The following is a 24,866-nucleotide window of genomic DNA, read 5'->3' as shown; positions in this document are numbered from 1 at the left end:
TATATTTGTAAACAACAGCTGGTGCGCGATATCTAAGGAAGTCTCAAGGTTTTGCTCGCCTGAGGTAGTCTCTCTCTACCTAGAGAGTTTTTATCTGTATATTTCGTAGCTGTCAACATACTACCACAGACCAATGCTGGCACTAAGACCACACTCAGTGAGCAGTATACCGCCATAAGCAAAAAGGAAAATGCTCATTGAGAGGCGGCGCTCCAAGTGACCGGGGACTTTAATGCTGGGAAACTTAAAACAGTTTTACCTTATTTCAATCAGCATGTTAAATGTGCAACCAGAGGGAAAAAAACTCTAGACGAACTTTACTCCACACACAGAGATGGTTACAAAGCTCACCCTCCATTTGGCAAATCTGACCATAAATATTTCCTCCTGATTCCTGCTTACAAGCTAAAATTATAGCAGGAAGCACCAGTGACTCGGTCAATAAAAAAGTGGTCAGATGAAGCAGATGCTAAGCTACAGGACTGTTTTGCTAGCACAGACTGGAATATGTTCCGGGATTCTTCCGATGGCATTGAGGAGTACACCACATCAGTCACTGGCTTTATCAATAAGTGCATCGATGACGTCATTCCCACAGTGACTGTACGTACATACCCCAACCAAAAGCCATGGATTACAGCCAACATCTGCACTGAGCTAAAGGACAGAGCTGCTGTTTTCAAGGAATGGGACTCTAACCCCGAAGCTTATAAGAAACCTCGCTATAACCTCCGACGAACCATCAAACAAGCAAAGCGTCAATACAGGACTAAGATCGAATCAAACTACACCGGCTCTGGCGCTTGTCGGATGTGGCAGGGCTTGCAAACTATTACAGACAACAAAGGGAAGCACAGCCTAGAGCTTCCCAGTGACACGACTCTACCAGATGAGCTAAATAACTTCTATGCTTGCTTCGGGGAAGGTAACACTGAAACATGTTCCGGACGACTGTGTGATCACGCTCTCCGCGGCCAATGGAGTAAGACCTTTAAAACAGGTCAACATTCACAATGCTGCAAGGCCAGATGGATTACCAGGACGTGTACTAAAAGCATGCGCTGACCAACTGTCAAGTGTCTTCACCTACATTTTCAACCTCTCCCTGTCTGTAATATCAACATGTTTCAAGCAGACTACCATAGTCCCTGTGCCCAAGAACACTAAGGTAACCTGCCTAAATGACCACCGACCCATAGCACTCATGTCTGTAGCCATGAAGTGCTTTTAAAAGCTAGTCATGGCTCACATCAACACCATTATCCCAGAAACCCTAGAACCACTCCAATTTGCATACCGCACCAACAGATCCACAGATGATGCAATCTTTATTGCACTCCACACTGCCCTTTCACACCTGGACAAAAGGAACACCTATGTGAGAATGCTATTCTTTGACTACAGCTCAGCGTTCAACACCATAGTGCTCTCAAAGCTTATCACTAAGCTAAGGACCCTGGGACTAAACACCTCCCTCTGCAACTGGATCCTGGACTTCCTGATGGGCCACCCCCAGGTGGTAAGGGTAGGTAACAACACATCTGCCACGCTGATCCTTAACACAGGGGTTCCTCAGGGGTGGGTGCTCAGTCCCCTCCTGTACTCCCTGTTCACTCATGACTGCACGGCCAGGCACGACTCCAACACCATCATTAAGTTTGCAGATGACACAACAGTGGTAGGCCTGATCACCAACAACGACGGCATATAGGGAGGAGGTCCGACACCTGGCCGTGTGGTGCCAGGACAACAACCTCTCCCTCAACTTGATCAAGACTAAGGAGATGATTGTGTACTACAGGAAAAGGAGGACCGAGCATGCCTCCAGTCTCATCGACGGGGCTGTAGTGGAGCAGGTTGAGAGCTTCAAGTTCTTTGAAGAGGGTAATGCGTACAGCCCAGTAGACCACTGGGGCCAAACTTCCTGCCATTCAGGACCTCTATACCAGGCGGTGTCAGAGGAAGGCCCTAAAAATAATAAAAGACTCCAGCCACCCTAGTCATAGACTGTTCTCTCTGCTACCGCACAGCAAGCGGTACGGGAGCGCCAAGTCTAGGTCCAAGAGGCTTCTAAACAGCTTCTACCCCCAAGCCATAAGACTACTGAACATCTAATCAAGTGGCTACCCACTACTTGCATTGCCCCCCCTCTCTTTTACGCTGCTGCTACTCTCTGTTAGTCACTTTAATAACTCTACCCACATGTACAGTGGGGCAAAAAAGTATTTAGTCAGCTACCAATTGTGCAAGATCTTCCATTAAAAAGATGAGAGGCTTTTCATCATAGATACACTTCAACTATGACAGACAAAATTAGATTTTTTTTCTCTCCAGAAAATCACATTGTAGGAATTTTAATGAATTTATTTGCAAATTATGGTGGAAAATAAGTATTTGGTCAGCTACAAACAAGCAAGATTTCTGGCTCTCACAGACCTGTAACTTCTTCTTTAAGAGGCTCCTCTGTCCTCCACTCGTTACCTGTATTAATGGAACCTGTTTGAACTTGTTATCAGTATAAAAGACACCTGTCCACAACCTCAAACAGTCACACTCCAAACTCCACTATGGCCAAGACCAAAGAGCTGTCAAAGGACACCAGAAACAAAATTGTAGACCTGCACCAGGCTGGGAAGACTGAATCTGCAATAGGTAAGCAGCTTGGTTTGAAGAAATCAACTGTGGGAGCAATTATTAGGAAATGGAAGACATACAAGACCACTGATAATCTCCCTCGATCTGGGGCTCCACGCAAGATCTCACCCCGTGGGGTCAAAATGATCACAAGAACGGTGAGCAAAAATCCCAGAACCACACGGGGGGACCTAGTGAATGACCTGCAGAGAGCTGGGACCAAAGTAACACACTACGCCGCCAGGGAATCAAATCCTGCAGTGCCAGACGTGTCCCCCTGCTTAAGCCAGTACATGTCCAGGCCCGTCTGAAGTTTGCTATAGAGCATTTGGATGATCCAGAAGAAGATTGGGAGAATGTCATACGAAGGAGTGGCTTCGTAAGAAGCATTTCAAAGTCCTGGAGTGGCCTAGCCAGTCTCCTGATCTCAACCCCATAGAAAATCTTTGGAGGGAGTTGAAAGTCCGTGTTGCCCACCAACAGCCCCAAAACATCACTGCTCTAGAGGAGATCTGCATGGAGGAATGGGCCAAAATTCACACCTAGCTCGGCTATTAGACAATTCTTTAGTCAAGGTTGAATAGTCTATTGTTCAGCTAATAGCCCAACCTAGAAACGTTGTTTGCAGAATTCACAGCCTGCTACCCTTGTGATAAACTAATAATAATGTTTTTTCCCCTTTCCACTTGTTAAAATTGATAAAGTGTTTTTAGCCACAATCGGCCCCAACCCAAATTAATACATTTGGGCACAGTCGATAGCGTGCTGGACTTTGGGCTAGAATGTTAAGGGTTCGAAACCTGCTCCCTGCTTGTTTCATTGCATTATTATGCCGGTCACAGAACAAATAGCCTGTATCGTTACTCGATGAGGAACGAGATGGGAGTGAGTAGGCTATTCTGGATAGAGCAGGTACTTTTGTGTAATTCTAGTCCATAGAAGTCAGGACAGAGAACATCATATTCAGTGCTGTCTAATTTGAATATAATGAAGTCTATTTCTGAGGTTTTCTGTCCTCAGATACAGAGAGCTGTGAAAGCCTGTCAGCAGATTAAGAGGTCCCAATGAAGAGCAGCGGTTCTCAGTCCTGGTCCTGGGGACTCAAAAGGGTGCACATTTCTGTTTTTGCCTTAGCACTACACCGCTGATTCAAATGATCAAGTCATCATCAAGCTTCAAGTGGTATTTATGTATTCATTTGTGACGCTATCCTTGATATGATCCTGCTATATTGTCACATGCTACACATGCACATATCTATAAAATGTTGTCATGATTTGTTATAAGGGATATTATACTTTAGTAATTCACAATGATTTGGTAATGTAAAAGTCTAATAATGACATTATCTTCTATTGTTTGTCCTCATGTGTATGTTTTTCAGCATAAAGTACTCTGTAGCCACTTAGTGTGGACACCAGGTGAGACCACACACACACAGATTCCTGTTGAACACAGTCTATTTTAACTACCTTATTTTCTCAATAACAGTCTCTTGCCTTCACTTCATCCCGCTCCCCCTTCTCCCTAAATTCTCTAGGTTATATCAGCCGTGACAGTGAACCCCTCCCGCATCTGAACTGGCTGACCCAGAGGGCACAGCATGATCATACTGAGAGGTCACTTGGTCGGGTCAACAGGAAATATTATTAAAGATGCTTTACATTGAAATATAGATAAAGATGTAGTAGACCCAGAGTTTATGATCCAAGGTCAGTTTTCAATTTCAAACCTCCTAATGATTATGATGACTGACCACATTTGAATTTTAAAAAATAAGGCTTAATCATGCGCTCTCTCTATTCATCCGTCTCTCGTCAGCAGGTATGTTTTGAGAGAGGAAGCCAGTCCCGTCATCGCCACCTCACCTGCTCTTAAGATAACCTTCGGGCCAACTGGGGGGGCCCAAGGCTGATTAGACACTATGTAATTGTGATGAACTGAGAGAATATTAGGGTAGCACTGTAATTCATTAATGATATGCTGTCTGCCTCAGTTCTTACCTCTTTCCCTTTCTATCTTCTACACCTCTCTCCCCACCTCGTCTTTCTTCCTATTTTTCTTTTTTACAACGCACACCATATGAGCATTGAAGTATAGCTTGAACTTGTATTTATAATAAAATATTACAATTATCAAAATTATAATGCATGTATTATGTATTTAAGACACCTAGATAATGAACTTCTTTCAATAAAGCATTTCACATTTTCCACTGGTTGAAATTAAGCATCTCATAGGAAGTGTAGTGTACTGTTTTATTTCTGTATATATAAATTACAAATCAGCCTTTACTTAAATCATGTTTCTAGTCTATTGCATTGTTACAATGTGTAATCATTGATGTCCCAGGAGCAGGAGTGGTAAACACTGTTGAAGTGTATAATTGTAATACCTACATGCAGACACAGCATCATTAAAATAATGGAGTTTGATACACCTGGTATTGGATATGACTGAAAAAGAATGTCTCACAGCTATTTGGCGGCAGCATAGCTTAGTGGTTAGCGTGTTGGACTAGTAACTGAAAGGTTGCAAGTTCAAATCCCCAAGCTGACAACGTACAAATCTGTTGTTCTGTCCCTGAACAAGGCAGTTAACCCACTGTTCCTAGGCCGTCATTGAAAATAAGAATTTGTCTAGTTAAATAAAGGTTTAAAAAAATCATTCATACCTGAACGACACCTTTATTTGCCAAGGAAAAGTACATGATCAGTGAATATATTCAATGTACAGGCTACAATGGTGGGATCTCATGCGTGATAATAACTACAGTACATGTATATGGCACAATAAAGTTATTATATTCTACTCTATCCATAGGCTTCATTAATGCCATTCAGACTTGAAGTCAATACAACAACTATGATAGCTGAGGTTCATAGATTGGTATGAATATTAGTTCAGAACCTAACGTTTTAGGGTCCATAAACAGAGCTCTTAGGAGTTTGCACCATATTTCATGTTCCAGTTTTAAATCATTGAAGGTGAAGAAGTGTACACTTTAGGAAGGAGAAATAATTTGGACAGATATAAGAAATATATTATTCAACTGGCAATGCAGCCCTCTAGTGTTGTTTTCTGAAATTGAATGACATTGAAATATCTCAAAGAAGAAACTAAGGCGCTTAGACAGGCAGCCCAATTCTGATATTTTTTTTTACCAATCAGATCAGATCTGAAAAAGATATGATGTGAAAAGATCTGATTGGTCAAAAGGCCAGGATTTTTTTTTTTTTATTCGGCTGCCTGTGCAAACACAGCCTAATAAGCAAGGGAGGGCAGCCAATGCAGTATGGGTATGATTGCTCGGCGCTTTGCCTGGTCCATGTAGCCTCTCTTCGAACCATGCTCCTTACCTTAATTAAAAGAGGATTAGCCAGCATGGAGTCCCTGACCACTCCGACGCGAGAAGCCTGCATTTCCAGTTTCAGGACGGTTACACCTTGGGGAAATAGGAGTTATTCGAGATGGTACAACCAACAAGCAAGTCAATCAATTAGGCCTACCTAAAATAGTACAATTGCTGCTAGACCTTGATACCCATGGAGAAGGCTAGCCTACATCATAGGTGGGTTTCCTGGACATAGATTAAGACTATTTCTGGACTAATGAAGAAGCACAATGGAGAACCTACTTTGAAAATGTGTTTTAGTCCAGGATTAGGCATAATCTGTGTCCAGGAAACCGGCGCATAATGTTCTCTGTAATTCTATGGGCCTACCCTCACGAAGCAGCTAAACGCTTGGCATCTTAACTTCTTCGATATAGGGGTGAATATGGCTGTGAATGCTTTCTGTCGTTTCCCACTTTCTGTCGTTTCCCCAAGGTGTCTGCAGCATTGTGACATATTTGTAGGCATATCATTGGAAGATTGACCATAAGAGACAACATTTACCAGATGCTCGCTTGGTGTCCTCCGTTGCAATTATTGCGTAATCTCCAGCTGCGTGTATTTTTCCAATTGCTTCAGAGGAGAAACCCAACTACCACGAATGACTTATCATCAAATAGATATGTGAAAAACACCTCGAGGATTGATTCTAATGTTTCTGTCGATATTATGGAGTTAATTTGGAAAAAAGTTTGGCGTTGTAATGACTGAATTTTCGAGTTTTGATTTAAACATTTGATTTGAGATACACATCCTTCAGAAATTTCTGCTCAGATTTAGATGTTCTTATTGAACTGACAGCACATACTCTGGTTTTATCTAGGGTCTAAATATTAGTAATGTGGCAATTGGCTCCGGGGTGAAGTTTCCCATACAGATCAAGGATCAGCTTCCCCTCCCCGTATCCGAACCTTAAAGGCCCAGTGCAGTCAAAAACGTGATTTACTGTGGGGTTTGTTATTAACATTTTTTATTTCACCTTTATTTAACCAGGTAAGCTAGTTGAGAATAAGTTCTCATTTATAAATGCGACCTGGCCAAGATAAGGCAAAGCAGTGTGACACACACAACAACACAGAGTTACACATGGAGTAAACAATAAACAAGCCAATAACACAATAACACAATAAACAAGTCAATGACACAGTAGAAAGAAGAAAGTCTATATACAGTGTGTGCAAAAGGCATGAGGTAGGCTATAAATAGGCCATAGGAGCGAATAATTACAATTTAGCAGATTAACACTGGAGTGATAAATGCACAGATGATGATGTGCAAGTAGAGATACTGGTGTGCAAAAGAGCAGAAATAAAGTAAATAAAATAAAACAGCATGGGGATGAGGTAGGTAAATTGGGTGGGCTATTTACAGATGGACTATGTACAGCTGGAGCGATTGGTTAGCTGCTCAGATAGCAGATTTTTAAAGTTGTTGAGGGAAATAAAAGTCTCCAGCTTCAGCGATTTTGCAATTCGTTCCAGTCACTGGCAGCAGAGAACTGGAAGGAAAGGCGGTCAAAGGAGGTGTTGGCTTCGGGAATGACCAGTGAGATATATTTGCTGGAACGCGTGCTATGGGTGGGTGTTGTTATTGTGAAAAGTGAACTGAGATAAGGCGGAGCTTTACCTAGCATAGACTTATAGATGACCTGGAGCCAGTGGGTCTGGCGACGAATATGTAGCAAGGACCAGCCGACTAGAGCATACAGGTCGCAGTAGTATAAGGTGTTTTAGTAACAAAACGGATGGCACTGTGATAGACTGCATCCAGATTTCTGAGTAGAGTATTAGAAGCTATTTTGTAGATGACATCGCCGAAGTCGAGGATCGGTAGGATAGTCAGTTTTACTAGGGTAAGTTTGGCGGCGTGAGTGAAGGAGGCTTTGTTGCGAAATAGCAAGCCGATTCTAGATTTGATTTTGGATTGGAGATGTTTAATATGAGTCTGGAAGGAGAGTTTACAGTCTAACCAGACACCTAGGTATTTATAGTTGTCCACATATTCTAGGTTGGAACCGTCCAGGGTGGTGATGCTAGTTGGGCAGGCGGGTGCGGGCAGCGAATGGTTGAAAAGTATGCATTTGGTCTTACTAGCGTTTAAGAGCAGTTGGAGGCCACGGAAGGAGTGTTGTATGGCATTGAAGCTCGTTTGGAGGTTAGTTAGCACAGTGTCCAAGGAAGGGCCAGAAGTATACAGAATGGTGTCGTCTGAGTAGAGGTGAATCAGGGAATCGCCCGCAGCAAGAGAGTCGGCCCGAGAATTGAACACTGTGGTACCCCCATAGAGACTGCCAGAGGTCCGGACAACATGCCCTCCGATTTGACACACTGAACTCTGTCTGCAAAGTAGTTGGTGAACCAGGCGAGGCAGTCATTAGAAAAACCGAGGCTATTGAGTCTGCCGATAAGAATACGGTGATTGACAGAGTCGAAAGCCTTGGCCAGGTCAATGAAGACGGCTGCACAGTACTATCTTTTATCGATGGCGGTTATGATATCGTTTAGTACCTTGAGCGTGGCTGAGGTGCACCCGTGACCGGCTTGGAAACCGGACTGCACAGCGGAGAAGGTACGGTGGGATTCGAAATGGTCAGCGATCTGTTTATTAACTTGGCTTTCAAAGACTTTAGATAGGCAGGGCAGGATGGATATAGGTCTGTAACAGTTTGGGTCTAGGGTGTCACCCCCTTTGAAGAGGGGGATGACCGTGGCAGCTTTTCAATCTTTGTGGATCTCAGACGATACGAAAGAGAGGTTGAACAGGCTGATAATAGGGGTTGCAACAATGGCGGCGGATAGTTTTAGAAAGAGAGGGTCCAGATTGTCTAGCCCAGCTGATTTGTACGGGTCCAAGTTTTAGCAGCTCTTTCAGAACATCTGCTATCTGGATTTGGGTGAAGGAGAAGCTGGGGGGTTGGAGTAGCCAGGAGGAAGGCATGGCCAGCCGTTGAGAAATGCTTGTTGAAATGTTCGATTATCATGGATTTATCGGTGGTGACCGTGTTACTTAGCCTCACTGCAGTGGGCAGCTGGGAGGAGGTGCTCTTGTTCCCCATGGACTTTACAGTGTCCCAAAACTCATTGGAGTTAGAGCTACAGGATGCATATTTCTGTTTGAAAAAGCTAGCCTTTGCTTTCCTGACTGACTGCGTGTATTGGTTCCTGACTTCCCTGAACAGTTGCATATCACGGGGACTATTCGATGTTATTGCAGTCCACCACAGGATGTTTCAACACAGTACAAGTAAAAACTTTGGACACACCTGCTCATTCAAGGGTTTTTCTTTATTTGTACTATTTTCTACATTGTAGAATAATAGTGAAGACATCAAAACTATGAAATAATGCATATGGGATCATGTAGTAACCAAAAACGTGTTAAGCAGATTCTTCAAAGTAGCCACCCTTTTACCTTGATAACAACTTTGCATTTTCTAAACCAATTTCACCTGGAATGCTTTTCCAACAGTCTTGAAGGAGTTCCCACATATGCTGAGCACTTGTTGGCTGCGTTTCTTTCACTCAGCGGGCCAACTCATCCAAAACCATCTCAATTGGGTTGAGGTAGGGTGATTGTGGAGGCCAGGTCATCTGATGAAGCACTCCATCTCTCTCATTCTTGGTCAAGTAGCCCTTACACACCCTGGAGGTGGGTTGGGTTATTGTCCTGTACAATAAATAGTCCCACTAAGCGCAAACCAGATGGGATGGCGTATCGCTGCAGAATGCTGTGGTAGCCATGCTGGTTAATTGTGCCTTGAATTCTAAATAAATCACAGTGTCACCAGCAAAGCACACCCACACTATCACACTTCCTGTTGCATTGTTCATGGTGGGAACCACACATGTGGAGATCATCCGTTGACCTATTCTGCATCTCACTAAGATACGGCGGTTGGTACCAAAAATCTCAAAGTTGGACTCGTCAGACCAAAGGACAGATTTCCACAGGTCTAATGTCCATTGCTAGTGCTTCTTGGCCCAAGCAAGTCTCTTATTGTCACGACTTCCTTTATCTTGATCATGTTGAGGGAGAGGTTGTTGCCCTTGCACCACATGTTCAGGTCTCTGACCTCCTCCCTATAGGCTGTCTCGTCGTTGTGTCATCAGCAAACTTAAATGATGGTGTTGGAGTCGTGCCTGGCCGTGCAGTCATGAGTGAACAGGGAGTACAGGATACAAATGAAGACATTTGCCAGTTGGTCAGCGCATGCTCGGAGTACATGTCCTGGTAATCCATCTGGTCCAGTGGCCTTGTAAATGTTGACCTGTTTAAAGGTCTTACTCCCATCGGCTGCGTAGAGCGTGATCACACAGTAGTCCGGAACAGCTGATGCTCTCATGCATGTTTCAGTGTTACTTGCCTCGAAGAGAGCATAGAAGTTATTCAGCTTATCTGGTAGGGTCGTGTCACTGGTCAGCTCTAGGCTGTGCTTCCATTTGTAGTCTTAGGGCTAGGTCCCGTTTTTCTCAATTTCCTCCTGAATTACATGCCCAAAGTAAACGGCCTGTTGCTCCGGCCCTGAAGCCAGGATATGCATATAATTGGTACTATTGGAAAGAAAACATTTTGTGAAATGTTAAAATAATGTAGGAAGGGGCCTCCCGGGTGGTGCAGTGGTCTAGGCCACTGCATCACAGTGCTAGCTGTGCCACCAGGGACTCTGGGTTCGAGCGCAGCCGGCCGCGACTGGGAGGTCCATGGGGCGACGCACAATTGGCCTAGCGTCTTACGGGTTAGGGAGGGTATGGCCGGTAGGGATATCCTTGTCTCATTGCGCACTATTGACTCCTGTGGCAGGCCGGGTCGCAGTGCACGCTAACCAGGTCGGCAGGTGCACAGTGTTTCCTCCGAAACATTGGTGCGGCTGGCTTCCGGGTTGGATGTGCGCTGTGTTAAGAAGCAGTGCGGCTTGGTTGGGTTGTGTTTCGGAGGACGCATGGCTTTCGACCTTCGTCTCTTCCGAGCCCGTACGGGAGTTGTAGCGATAGTAACTACTAACAATTGGATACCACAAAATTGGGGAGAAAAGGAATTTTTAAAAATACAAAAAAATTATAATGTAGGAGAATATAACACAATAGATATGGTAGGAGAATGCAAATGCACTTTTTGGTAATGCTCAAAGCCTGCCAGTGCTTGACATGAACTCTTTTAGCCATTGGATAAGTAGGATAGATTTACTTGTCCAAAAAATGTTATCATTGTATGATATAGTAACCACTTTACAAAATAAAACGTATTACTATATTTTTTGACCATAGAGAATCAGACAAAAATGTCGGGCACACTGTGCCTATTGGCTTCTTTGCATAGTCAAGCCTGTCTCAAAATACAACACTGGCCCTTTAAGGCTATCCTGGAAGATGGTTGCCCACCCTTAGTAGCCCATAAAAGATTGCAATATTACAATTACAACCAAACACTTTTTATGTATTTTATCAAATTATTCCCTCCTTCCCTGGGATGATATAAAATATGTCTTTGCCACAGTTAAAAACAGAATCTGGGACAATTTGATCTGAACGAACCGTTCCTCAAGTAATGTCGACAGAATCATGCCTTTATATTTGTCAAAAATGACTGGCACTTAGCGTATTTTTGTGTAATTAAGTCTCATTAAAGTTAAACTGTATCAATTATGCATATCACCTACACTTTGACGTGTTGGCTTTTTTATTTATGTACATTAAAAAAATATTTTTATATTATTCCAATGTTGGCCTCTATGATCCAATTCTGATAGGAGTAATTGTTTGATATTGTGATTTTTGCAATAAAAGAAATGTACTTTTCCATTCGGACAACTTAAATCTATATTTCTTGTCCCAATTTTTTTTTACTTGTCCTGGACAAGAGAACAAGCGTTACTGTTGAGCCCTGCATGCCATTCCATGCATGAGAGCAGCATTTATTTTTCAACTTGAAGCAATGAGGGCAATCAGTCCTCCAAGATAACAAAATCATAAACAACAGAGTAGTCTAACAAGTCCTTAATTTTAGGGTTATGTTCAGGTAAAACAATTTGGCTAATCAAAAGTCCTATTCTTGAAAATTAAAGGGTATTAAATTAATTGGATTGACTGGAAATATGACATTTTGGTTTTTAATGTAAAGATGAAGCCTAGTCATATTATCATCTGTATTGAAGTTTACAGCAATGGGTTAGAAGAAGCCTACATAAACCATAAAGGAAAACGCAACATCCATTTCCTGGCCAGCAATGTACATTCTAGCATTGATTTATCCTGCAATAGATGTCGTTCAATTGGTAATATACATTTTTGTCTTCTTCTAATGCCTCTTAATGGAAAAGTATTCTAAAAGTAACCGAAAGTAAATCAGATTACGGAGTTTGGGTAATACAAAAAGTTACATTTACCGATGACAATTTTGGACAGGTAACTAGTAACTTTAACAGATTACATTTCGAAATGAATATACCCAACCCTGTTAACAAGACTAATAAGAAAGAGCGTTCCAAACCCCTCTGACAGTAACAGCTAGTTTTTAGTTTTCCCCTCACCACTCCCAGAAAGTCCAAGCAAAATACTTGCTTCCGAAATTGCTCTTTTCTAAGAAGCAATTTGTTACTTTTTGACCATTTTAATTGAAAACAATCACAGTAAAATGCTTAATTGTTACCCAGAAATGCACCTTTAACCATTAGTGTGGGAAATGCAAAACTGACCCAAGATAAGCGTAGGGGCAACTTCACCTTACTCTAATTGATTGAGGGAGAACAGCTGGAGTTGGAGTGACTATGAGATTACGGACCCACTGCAGACCACACACAGTGCACTCTTATGTAGGGAGATTAGGCCTACATTAAACTACTCTCAATTATGAAGTGGCCCACTTACAAACCCCAATGAGCATAAGGGCACACTTCCATCAAAGGTCTGAGTCTGAAAAAAGTGGTTTTCAGCTTTTTTTGGTTACTGTAATAACATTTTGCGCTGCTTGAAGTAGGTTACCGCTCATGTGCAACAAATCATGAGACCTGTTCTTATTAATCTTTATAAAGTACCCCCCGTGGATAAACCCCCAGGAGTAGTACATAGATCTAGCTATCCCAGGTTGAGAACCACTGTGATGATTGATTGCCATGTACCTGATTCAGACCTTGCCCTTGATCATGACTCTCAGTTCTATTATATTACACATAAGAGTTATTGGACAAACGGGGGAGTTTTGTTAAGAGCACTGACGCTCAATCTGAACATTATAACACGCTTCGCTTGTGCAATGGGTTGAAAACAATGTCCCTAAAAACAGACACCCCTTTATTATTATTTTTTGTAACTAATTTGTTTATGTATTTGTCTTAATTAATCTAAATTGTATATTCTACACGCGTTAGTGGTCGATCAGGCCAATAGATGGTGGTGTTGCACTGTGGTAGTAGGAGAAACAGCAAGTTCTGGGCAAGCGAGTGCACCATTCTTCAGAAAAAAAGAAAGCGCCAGAACTTTGCAGATGCAAACTTGCGTCCGTTCTTTTTACTATCACGGGTATGTAACAACTTCCAAACGTTCTAATATCGAAATAATATGTAATGACATGCTATTTAACAACTTTGTCAAGGTATTATCAAGTTAGGAAAGGTTTTGTGTTGAACTGACAGAGAAGAACGTGATTTACAATGAGTGAGAGTATATGTTAGCTTGATGCTAGCTGAGGAAAAAACGATTCACAAGTCACAGAGACTGTTTACTGAGTAGCTTTCTTGTACTGGATTTTGTCTGAGATTTTATAAAGAATCCAGTTGTTAGGGATTTCTGAGTTCGTTTTATATGTTATAGGTTTTGTGTAAAATTGTGCTCACTAGCTGGAAAACTGGCCGCGCACGCTCATCCAGTTGTATGAGAGAGAGAGAGAGAGAGAGAGAGAGAGAGAGACGATTTTACAGAGGTGCCACTATCTTAAAGTTGAATGTATTGTTGTCAGTTTGGCATATTGGTAGCAGTATGTAGAAAAACATTCAGTTATTTTTGTCTTCATCAAGTGTTTCTATTGTATGAATGTGAAATACATTTTCATTTGAAATCATACAGTAAGACAGGGTTATTTGTGGGCCAGTTTTGAATTCTCCTTTAGGTAAAGTTCATTTATGTTGTGTAATTTAAAGTGTGTACTTGTTTGATGTGACTTTTAAAAGTACGAACAAAAAAATTGACAATTGAACAAGAGAAAAGACATTCTTCAGATTAAAGAAAGCGCCAGAACTTTGCAGACATAAACTTGTGTCCGTTCTTTTTACTATTACAGGCCACCTCAGCTACAGACTGAGGCCGGTAACACTTGCAGTACATACAAAAACATATAATAACTTATTTAAGGTGTACATAATTGGCACATACAGTGCATTTGGAAAGTATTTAGGCCCCTTAACGTTTTCCACACATTGTTATTTTAAATGTATTCAATTGTTTTGTTTTCCTCATCAATCTACACACAATACCCCATAATGACAAAGCAAAAACAGTTTAAAAATACATTTCAAATGTATAAAAAAAACAACCTGAAATATAACATTTACATAAGTATTCAGACCCTTTCCTCAGTACTTTGTTGAAGCAACTTTGGCAGCAATTACAGCCTCGAGTCATCTAGGATATGACGCTACAAGCTAAACTGTATATTTTATATATATATATATATATATATATATAAAACATACACACAGTTGTGGCCAAAGGTTGAGAATGACACAAATATACATTTTCACAAAGTTTGCTGCTTCAGTGTCTAGATCTTTTTGTCAGATGTTACTATGAAATACTGAAGTATAATTACAAGCATTTCATAAGTGTCAAAGGCTTTTATTGACAATTGCATGAAATTGATGCAGAGTCAATATTTGCAGTGTTGACCCTTCTTTTTCAAGACCTCTGCAATCCGCCCTGGCATGCTGTCAATTAACTTCTGGGTCACATCCTGAATGCACGCCCATTCTTGCATAATCAATACTTGGAGTTTGTCCGAATTTGCGGGGGGTTTTCTTGTCCACCCGCCTCTTGAGGATTGACCACAAGTTTTCAATGGGATTAAGGTCTGGGGAGTTTCCTGGCCATGGACCCAAAATATCGATGTTTTGTTCCCCGAGCCACTTAGTTATCACTTTTGCCTTAGGGCAAGGTGCTCTATCATGCTGGAAAAGGCATTGTTCGTCACCAAACTGTTCCTGGATGGTTGGGAGAAGTTGCTCTCTGAGGATGTGTTGGTACCATTCTTTATTCATTGCTGTGTTCTAAGGCAAAATTGTGAGTGAGCCCACTCTCTTGGCTGAGAAGCAACCCAACACATGAATGGTCTCAGGATGCTTTACTGTTGGCATGACACAGGACTGATGGTAGCGCTCACCTTGTCTTCTCTAGACAAGGTTTTTTCCAGATGCCCCAAACAATCAGAAAGGGGATTCATCAGAGAAAATGACTTTACCCCAGTCCTCAGCAGTCCAATCCCTGTACCGTTTGCAGAATATCAGTCTGTCCCTGATGTTTTTCATGGAGAGAAGTGGCTTCTTTGCTGCCCTTCTTGACACCAGGCCATCCTCCAAAAGTCCTCGCCTCACTGTGCAAGGAAACACGTGCCGTCATCGTTGCTTTGCACAAAAAGGGCTTCACAGGCAAGGATATTGCTGCCAGTAAGATTGCACCTAAATCAACCAGTTATCAGATCATCAAGAACTTCAAGGAGAGCGGTTCAATTGTTGTGACGAAGGCTTCAGGGCGCCCAAGAAAGTGCAGCAAGCGCCGCGACCGTCTCCTAAAGTTGATTTTGCTGCGGGATTGGGGCACCACCAGTACAGAGCTTGCTCAGGAATGGCAGCAGCCAGGTGTGAGTGCATCTCTCACAGCAAAATTGCGATCCCGCAGCAAAATTACAACTTTAGGAGACGGTCGCGGCGCTTGCTGCACTTTCTTGGGCGCCCTTTCTTTTGGTGTTTTTCAGAGTCATTAGAAAGGCCTCTTTAGTGTCCAAAGTTTTCATAACTGTGACCTTAATTGTCTCCCGTCTGTAAGCTGTTAGTGTCTTAACGACCATTCCACAGGTGCATGTTCATTAATTATTTATCGTTCATTGTACAAGCATGGGAAACAGTGTTTAACCCCTTTACAATGAAGATCTGTGAAGTTATTTGGATTTTTACGAATTATCTTTGAAAGACTGGGTCCAGAAAAAGGGATGTTTCTTTTTTTGCTGAGTTTAGATGGCAAAATAGTTGGGAAGAGATGTCCGATGTTCCGATTCCATGGCACATGGGTTATGAACGCAAAGCAACGCCGGATTTAAAACTTAGACATTTTCCATTTTCAATTACTATATACAGTTCTTGCAACCAATATAATGTTATATATAATGTTTAAAGGTTTGCTGTGTCTGTCAGCGTAGTGTCCAGAGCATGGAGGCACTACCAGGATACAGGTCAGTACATCAGGAGACGTGGAGGAGGCCGTAGGAGGGCAACAACCCAGCAGCAGGACCGCTACCTCCACCTTTGTGCAAGGAGGAGCAGGAGGAGCACTGCCAGAGCCCTGCAAAATGACCTCCAGCAGGCCACAAATGTGCATGTGTCTGCTCAAACGGTCAGAAACAGACTCCATGAGGGTGGTGTGAGGGCCCGACGTCCACAGGTGGGGGTTGTGCTTTACAGCCCAACACCGTGCAGGACGTTTGGCATTTGCCAGAGAACACCAAGATTGGCAAATTCGCCACTGGCGCCCTGTGCTCTTCACAGATGAAAGCAGGTTCACACTGAGCACATGTGACAAACGTGACAGAGTCTGGAGACGCCGTGGAGAACGTTCTGCTGCCTGCAACATCCTCCAGCATGACCGGTTTGGCGGTGGGTCAGTCATGGTGTGGGGTGGCATTTCTTTGGGGGGCCGCACAGCCCTCCATGTGCTCGCCAGAGGTAGCCTGACCTCCATTAGGTACCGAGATGAGATCCTCAGACCCCTTGTGAGACCATATGCTGGTGCGGTTGGCCCTGGGTTCCTCCTAATGCTAGACCTCATGTGGCTGGAGTGTGTCAGCAGTTCCTGCAAGAGGAAGGCATTGATGCTATGGACTGGCCCGCCCGTTCCCCAGACCTGAATCCAATTGAGCACATCTGGGACATCATGTCTCGCTCCATCCACCAATGCCAGGTTGCACCATAGACTGTCCAGGAGTTGGCAGATGCTTTAGTCCAGGTCTGGGAGGAGATCCCTCAGGAGACCATCCGCCTCCTCATCAGGAGCAAGCCCAGGCGTTGTAGGGAGGTCATACAGGCACGTGGAGGCAACACACACTACTGAGCCTCATTTTGACTTGTTTTAAGGACATTACATCAAAGTTGGATCAGCCTGTAGTGTGGTTTTCCACTTTAATTTTGAGTGTGACTCCAAATCCAGACCTCCATGGGTTGATACATTTGATTTCCATTGATAATTTCTGTGTGATTTTGTTGTCAGCACATTCAACTATGTAAAGAAAAAAGTATTTAATAAGAATATTTCATACATTCAGATCTAGGATGTGTTATTTTAGTGTTCCCTTTATTTTTTTGAGCAGTGTATAAATAGGCCCTTTTAATTTTGTCTGGCTTGCCATTCCAAATAAAATTGAATATATTTTGCTCATATAATAAAATAAAATAAAAACAGGTCGCTAGGTGTAGGCAAGACCATAAGCACATTTTTTTGTTGCTAACTTTCTATTAAATGTAGTGGAGTGAGAGAATTTATGTATATGTATGTATGCCCACATCGCTGTCAGACCATTTTATTGGTAAACTACACGGTAATGTAAAAGTATTATTTTTTGTGATTCAATACATAATATAGTACATTTATCATCATTTGGTTGTAATCCAGAGAGGAAAGAACAAGTATCTAGATCCTCTGAGGCTGTGGAGGGATCCAAATTTTGGATTTAAAAGAAAACATAAATCATCAGTGTACAATGACACCTTTTGTTTTTAAGCCCTGGATTTCAAACCCCTTGATATTATTGTTGGATCTGGTTTTAACAGCTAACATTTCGATGGCAATAATAAATAGATATGCCGATAGTGGACAACCTTGTTTTACTCCTCTTGACAGTTTAAAACTTTCTGAGAAGTAGCCATTATTTACTACTTTACACCTTGGGTTACTATACATAACTTTAACACATTTTAAAAGAGATTCTGCAAAATTTAAATATTCCAGGCCTTTATATATAAATTCCAGTCGTACTTTATCAAAAGCCTTTTCAAAGTCAGCTATAAATACAAGGCCTGGTTTCCCAGATTTGTTATAGTGTTCTATTGTTTCCAGTACTTGTCTTACATTATTTCCAGTACTTGTCTTACATTATTTCCAATGTATTTTCCATGTAAAAAACCTGTCTGATTAGGATGAATAATATCTGACAATACCGTTTTAATTCTATGCTCTATGCATTTTGCAATAATTTTTGCTAGTAGGGGCCTCCAATTTAAAAAATGGACTGGATCTTTATATTTACCACTTGGATCCCGTTTCAGTAATAATGACTGCATTCTGCCCTCTATCAACACTTTTTAAACTTCATCTTAATTTCCAATAATTAACTAATAATATGCGTAATAATGCAAAGGACTGTTACCTATAACCAAGATTACCATTACAAATTACATTTTTGGCAAGCAATTATTATTTTAGCAAACAATTATTGTGATTCATCCTATATTGTCCCTAACATCATTACCCTCTAGCAACAGATGTGGGACACACACACTCAACCCCTTTCCCCCACAAACAACCATAAGCTCAGATGCTCAAAAGTTGTTCCATCCCTGAGACCAAGGACTTGATTTACGATGGCATATGCAGCTGTTTGAGAAGGCATGCAAAATTGAGCAAAAAAGGGCAAAAATTGGGATATTTGATTAACCATTGTCAAGTCCTAGGTGATGGAGATCAGAGCACCCCTTTCCCCTGAAACACACACACACGCTAGTCCCCTGTTGTGACCATTTTCCCAAGCATCTCTGTGCTGTCAGACCTTTGATTATTTGGTGCCACCAGGGACACAATTATACGAAGGCGTCTTATGTACGGGGGAGTTTTGTTAAGAGCCCTGACGCTCAATCTCTGAATATTAACATGCGTTTCTTGCAGTGCGGTTTTGGAACCATAAGGACCTTTTCAACAACAACAAAATATTTTCAAAAAACAGGTTAAATTGATGCACACCTTGATGGGATTAGGGTTAGTGTTCCCACACGGCCATATCGCCATGTTACAGCGCTTGTTTACGGAAGACAAGAGACAACCACCTGTGCTAATTAGCTATCTACCATGCTCTGAACACCTGTGTGAAAGCATAACTCAGGAAGTATCTTGTTTATTTGAAGGATTCTTTCTAATGAAAGATGCTTATTTATAAAACCCTCTTAGGCCTCACTCCCCCCTATCTGAGATATCTACTGCAGCCATCATCCTCCACATACAACACCCGTTCTGCCAGTCACATTCTGTTAAAGGTTCCCAAAGCACACACATCCCTGGGTCGCTCGTCTTTTCAGTTCGCTGCAGCCAGCGACTGGAACGAGCTGCAACAAACACTCAAAGATGGACAGTTTTATCTAAATCTCTTCATTCAAAGACTCAATCATGGACACTCTTACTGACAGTTGTGGCAGCTTTGCGTGATGTATTGTTGTCTCTACCTTCTCTCCCTTTGTGCTGTTGTCTGTGCCCAATAATGTTTGTACCGTGTTTTGTGCTGCTACCATGTTGTGTTGTTACCATGCTGTGTTGTCATGTGTTGCTGCCTTGCTATGTTGTTGTCTTAGGTCTCTCTTTATGTAGTGTTGTGTTGTCTCTCTTGTCGTTATGTGTTTTTTGTCCTATATTTAAATATTTTTATTTTTAATCCCAGCTCCAGGCCCCGCAGGAGGCCTTTTGGTAGGCCGTCATTGTAAATAAGAATATGTTCTTAACTAACTTGCCTAGTTAAACAAAGGTTCAATTAAATAAATAAAAAGACAAGGGCCATATGTTTCGAAAGCCGTATTGCAAGTGATGATTATTGACGTTTCTAAACATTAAAACAGACCGTCGGCATTGTAGTTCACATGAGGTAGTCGTGGGCGAAGCTAATGGGTGAAAACTGCAGAGAGAAGGCAGAATACTGCCTAGAGTTTGAGAGCTAGTTCAAATCAAATCAAAGTTTGTCACGTGAGCCGAATACAACAGGTGAAATGCTTACTTACAGGCTCTAATCAATAGTTCAAAAATGTATTAAACCCTGCTTCGACAATTTCCCCCCATTATCACTAATGTATCATACAAGGCCAAGAATTCACACAAGTTTTTATACTAGCTATTTCATACTGACATCTCAAATGTATCAATGGACATGGATTTATTTAAACAGTTTGTTAGCAAGCAATTAGCCTAATATTGGAATAAAGAAGCCTAATGTTACTCCTTAGTCCAAGGACCTTACATGTTCTGTTTAAAAGGCGAATTTGCTTTAGAAGCCAAAACAGCCAAATACTATATCTAAACGTGAATTGATGCTCAATTGCTGTACGGTTCTAGAAACATAAATCACTCTACTTTCATATTACATCAAAATAACTTAAATGAAAAATACACACGTACTGGACACTGTTTAAACCGGTTGTAAACATAGTTGCAGCCAACAACAGTATTTTTCAGTGGCAAGACTTTTGTGGCATGTCTTCTGTTTACACCTAGGTGTTCGTAGACACAGATAGCCAATTAGCACAGGTAGTTTTATTCTGTCTTCTGTCGGTTTTCCTTAAACAAGCGTGGTAACATGGAAATATGGCTTTGTGGGACCCTAACCCTAAAACGGTGTGTATCAATTTAACCTTTTGTTTTTAGAAAAATAATTATTGCCGATATGAAAGATAAGATCCCTATGCTTCCTGTGTGCTTTGGTGGAAAAGGTGTTAGGCACCCCAGCGTCATCTGGAGCAGAGATCATTCATGCTGGAAAATGGCCATTCTCCTGCGAGTACATGGATGTGCTCACCGACTTCACTACGACCTTACCAAAGACAGTGAAGTATGTCCAGGACCTTTGTGAGCTGCTGAGGGAACACAAGGCCTAGCTGAAGGCCCAGGCAGTGTTCATTGTGGAGCATAGTGTGGAGATAAAGCTGGAGGAGACCTCTGTGCCAACAGCCCACAACATCGCCAGCAAGCTGGAGGACCTGCAAATGCAGTTTGAGTATGGCAGAACAGCTGGGGCTGACAAATGGCACCCTCATACAACTGAGCTGCTGTGGCAGCTTCCAGAGGAAGACAGGCTCTCCTGCACCGAGTTGTTCCAGTCTGCAATGGCAGCAGGCTCAATCCGGCTGCAGACCGTGCTGGAGAAGCACCCCTGCATTCACCTGTTCAAGTTACTGTCACTAACTGTTCTAGATCCAGCCCAGGGGGTAGGCGCAAGAAAGGACATTAAGGACTGTCCATGCCATCCCTGCTCTGAGCCAGGTGTCTGCAGAGGAGTTGCACAGATACATGGCCATCGACAAGGCAGATGCTATGGAAGTCAGTACAGTGGACTGGTGGGCAGCTAGGGAGGACAAGACAGCCTTAGCTCACATTGCGGCGACGCATCTGTGCCTCCTCACTACCTCAGTGGATGTAGAAATACTTTTTTCCACATTATAAGATGCTACTTAGTCAGCATAGAAGGAGCCTCATAGAGAAAAATGACAATTTTGTTGATTGCAAAGTATAGTAGCATTGAGCACCAAAAAGCATGTCAGTCACACCCACCAACTCTACCACTCTTTCTGTGTTTTGGATTGAAGCAATTTGATAATTAATCAATAGTTATATGGTGAATGGAACAAAGATACAGAATGGTTCACCTAAACTATTTGGCGTTAATGTATTTATAGATGGATTCGTCAATGTATCATTTGTATTTATATGCCTTTGCACTTTATCTATCATATTTACGATAAAAGGATCATATACCGTAAAGGTTGAGTTTGTGTAGAGGTTATTTTTGACTGAGCTTTAGTAGAAAGATAACCGTAGGTTTATTGTCATCTGAGCATTTATTCACATAAGCCATGTTACAAAATAATGTTTCTACCCTAGAGGCAAAAAAAGCTTTCCGCAGAATTTCAGCAGAAATCGCCGCAGAAAATATAAGAAATCCCCGCAGATTCCGTTTGGGTTTGGTTATGATCAAAAGCTAGCAAGAAATCAGCAGCAGCTAAGGCCAGGGTCAACAACGTTACTATACAACTGATGAAAACCATTACAAATTACATAGTTTCAAAATAATATAACGTTATTCATATCAGAGGCAAGAACTGCATTTTAGTTTTTTGTAGCTAGATTACAAATGAAGAAATCGACGACATACATACCTCTGTACTTCCTGTTGGTATCTTCTGTTGTTATGGAAACGAGACGCCAAACATTGACGAAAAGTGTACACCAAACCAGAGAGAATACAAATAGGAATCCCATTGGGCAATGAATGGAGGAACATATAACAGTCTATCTAGCAGACTGTAGACCAATCGCGTTCACGTTGTCATGTTTTGTCACGTAGTTGCTAAGCTAATCGTCATGCAATCCCTTCTCAAAGTCAGGGTATGAGTCTAGAAACCTGCCTATTTTCCTCGAAAGTACACAAGGTCACAATTCCAAAGCAATACGGTATTACAAGAGAAGGAGTTAATTATCTCACATCTCGGAAAATGTGTAATGTTGTAGTTCTTGTTGACGAAATTAATGGTAATATTGGGTTTTTGATCTGGCACCCAGTTTGACTCCCATTAACTATTTGAAGGACAGCACCCCTTGTCCTATCATGAGCAAGGTACATTAATATTATTCCAAAGGAGTTTCCCAACTCCTCAAAAGTACCAACTCTGAGTATCTCTGACCAAACTCTGTGGGTTGCACCTCCGTCACTATTGTCGCGAGATTGCCATTGTTGTCAACGTTCTAAAGACGCCTCTGCCATATTCATGCTCAAAAGTAGAACGGGGCTAATGACTTCGAACTACGGAATGCCGGTTGGGTCTTTTTGTGTCAAAAAATATACACGTCAAATAGCACTTAAAAAAAATAAAAAATAAAAATCCCTTATTTTTTAAATTCTTTTGTATTAACAACAAATCAATACAGGAAGTAGATGTGGGAACATAAGTCACTTGAGTGGGTTGAGTCACTGACGTGATCTTCCTGTCTGGGTTTGGTGCCCCCCCTTGGGTTGTGCCATGGCTTTGTGGGCTATACTCGGGCTTGTCTCAGGATGGTAAGTTGGTGATTTGAAGATATCCCTCTAGGGAGGGGGGGGGGGGGCTGTTTTGGCAAAATGGGTGGGGTTATATCCTGCCTGTTTGGCCCTGTCCGGGGGTATCATCGGACGGGACCACAGTGTCTCCCGACCCCTCCTGTCTCAGCCTCCAGTATTTATGCTGCAGTAGTTTGTGTCAGGGGGCTAAGGTCAGTCTGTTATATCTGAAGTATTTCTCCTGTCTTATCCGGTGTCCTGTGTGAATTTAAGTATGATCTCTCTAATTCTTTCGTTCTCTCTCTCTTGGAGGACCTGAGCCCTATGACCATGCCTCAGGACTACCTGGCCTGATGACTCCTTGCAGTCCCCAGTCCACCTGGCCGTGCTGCTGCTCCAGGGTTCCATAGCCGCAGGCAGAACAGTTGAAACTGACCTGTTCAAGGGACATGCACCTGTCCCAGACCTGCTGTTTTCAACTCTCTAGAGACAGCAGGAGCGGTAGAGATACTCTGAATGATCGGCTATGAAAAGCCAACTGACATTTACTCCTGAGGTGCTGACCTGTTGCACCCTCGACAACCACTGTGATTATTATTATTTGACCCTGCTGGTCAACATTTGAACATCTTGGCCATGTTATGTTATAATCTCCACCCGGCACAGACATCAGCTGATGTACGAAGGGCTTTATAAATAAATTTGATTTGATGTATATATAAATAATATTCAAAGGACAATTGGTTCTAGGAGGTACAATATCACATTACACAAGGACCTTAAGGGACATACACTTATTATTCTAACAGCTTTTTTATTAGTAGAGTATTTAATTGTGTTAAAATACAGTTCAATTTCTTTTTGTAAGGTAAGAAAATGTGGTGTTTTGTTTGTAAATTTACATTTGTGAATATAAAATTTGGCCAAAAGCATAATTAAATGATTTACGTAAAAATGTTTCAGCTTATTTCTATCGTAGGTAAAGAATCCAAGCAGTACATCTCTCCACAATAGTGTAAGATCTTCATAAATGTATTAAATTATAAATCTACTGGTGTCTTGCCTCAGTTTTCTTACATGAATACAATGCCAAAAAAGATGCAACACTGTTTCTGGGTGGTAATTACAAAAGTTGCAATTTGGGTTGATGTTTTCCTTAAACTTCTTCATATAGTGGTTGGCAGGATCATATTTATGAATAATTTTAAAGGAAACTTCCTTAATTTTGTTAACAAGTAGGTATGTGTGTGGCAACATCCTAACTTTTTTCCAACAGATATTATCAATAAATCCATTCCAATAAGGCATGACATAAGGTATAGATACAACATCCTGCTGAAACAAGGTTTGTATCACTCTATCGTTGTTGAATGGACCAAAAGAGAAACAAATCTTTCCTACTGATGAGTCAACAGGGTCAACGGAAGGTAGGCTTTGAGGGTCAGGTCTTGACACGTTCCTGAATAATAAAGCAACAGCTGAGGGAATGGCATCTAAAACAATTGCAAAATCTTTAGGCGTTACAGGGACATTGAAAATAATTCCTTATAACTGAGTAAAAGACCCTCTGCATTTACCAGTT

General features: G+C 41.8%; 1 protein-coding gene across 1 annotated transcript in view; it reads right to left on the bottom strand.

The window, feature by feature from the left end:
• The window catches only part of cfap77 (cilia and flagella associated protein 77), a 72,028-nt gene extending 49,225 nt beyond the window's left edge, over positions 1-22,803 (bottom strand). The window contains exons 1-2 of the mRNA XM_031807510.1: positions 22,407-22,803; positions 5,994-6,079 (exon numbers count right to left, since the gene is read on the bottom strand). Of these exons, the coding sequence (XP_031663370.1) occupies positions 5,994-6,079; positions 22,407-22,509 (189 nt within the window). The 5' untranslated portion in view covers positions 22,510-22,803. The remainder of the gene's footprint in view (positions 1-5,993; positions 6,080-22,406) is intronic.
• Between the last annotated feature and the right edge of the window lie 2,063 nt (positions 22,804-24,866).

This window comes from Oncorhynchus kisutch, linkage group LG3, assembly GCF_002021735.2.
Source record: "Oncorhynchus kisutch isolate 150728-3 linkage group LG3, Okis_V2, whole genome shotgun sequence".
NCBI classification, from domain to species: Eukaryota; Metazoa; Chordata; class Actinopteri; order Salmoniformes; family Salmonidae; genus Oncorhynchus; species Oncorhynchus kisutch.
The sequence above is the reverse complement of the archived record's forward strand: the minus strand, read 5'-3'. Positions and strand labels throughout refer to the sequence as shown.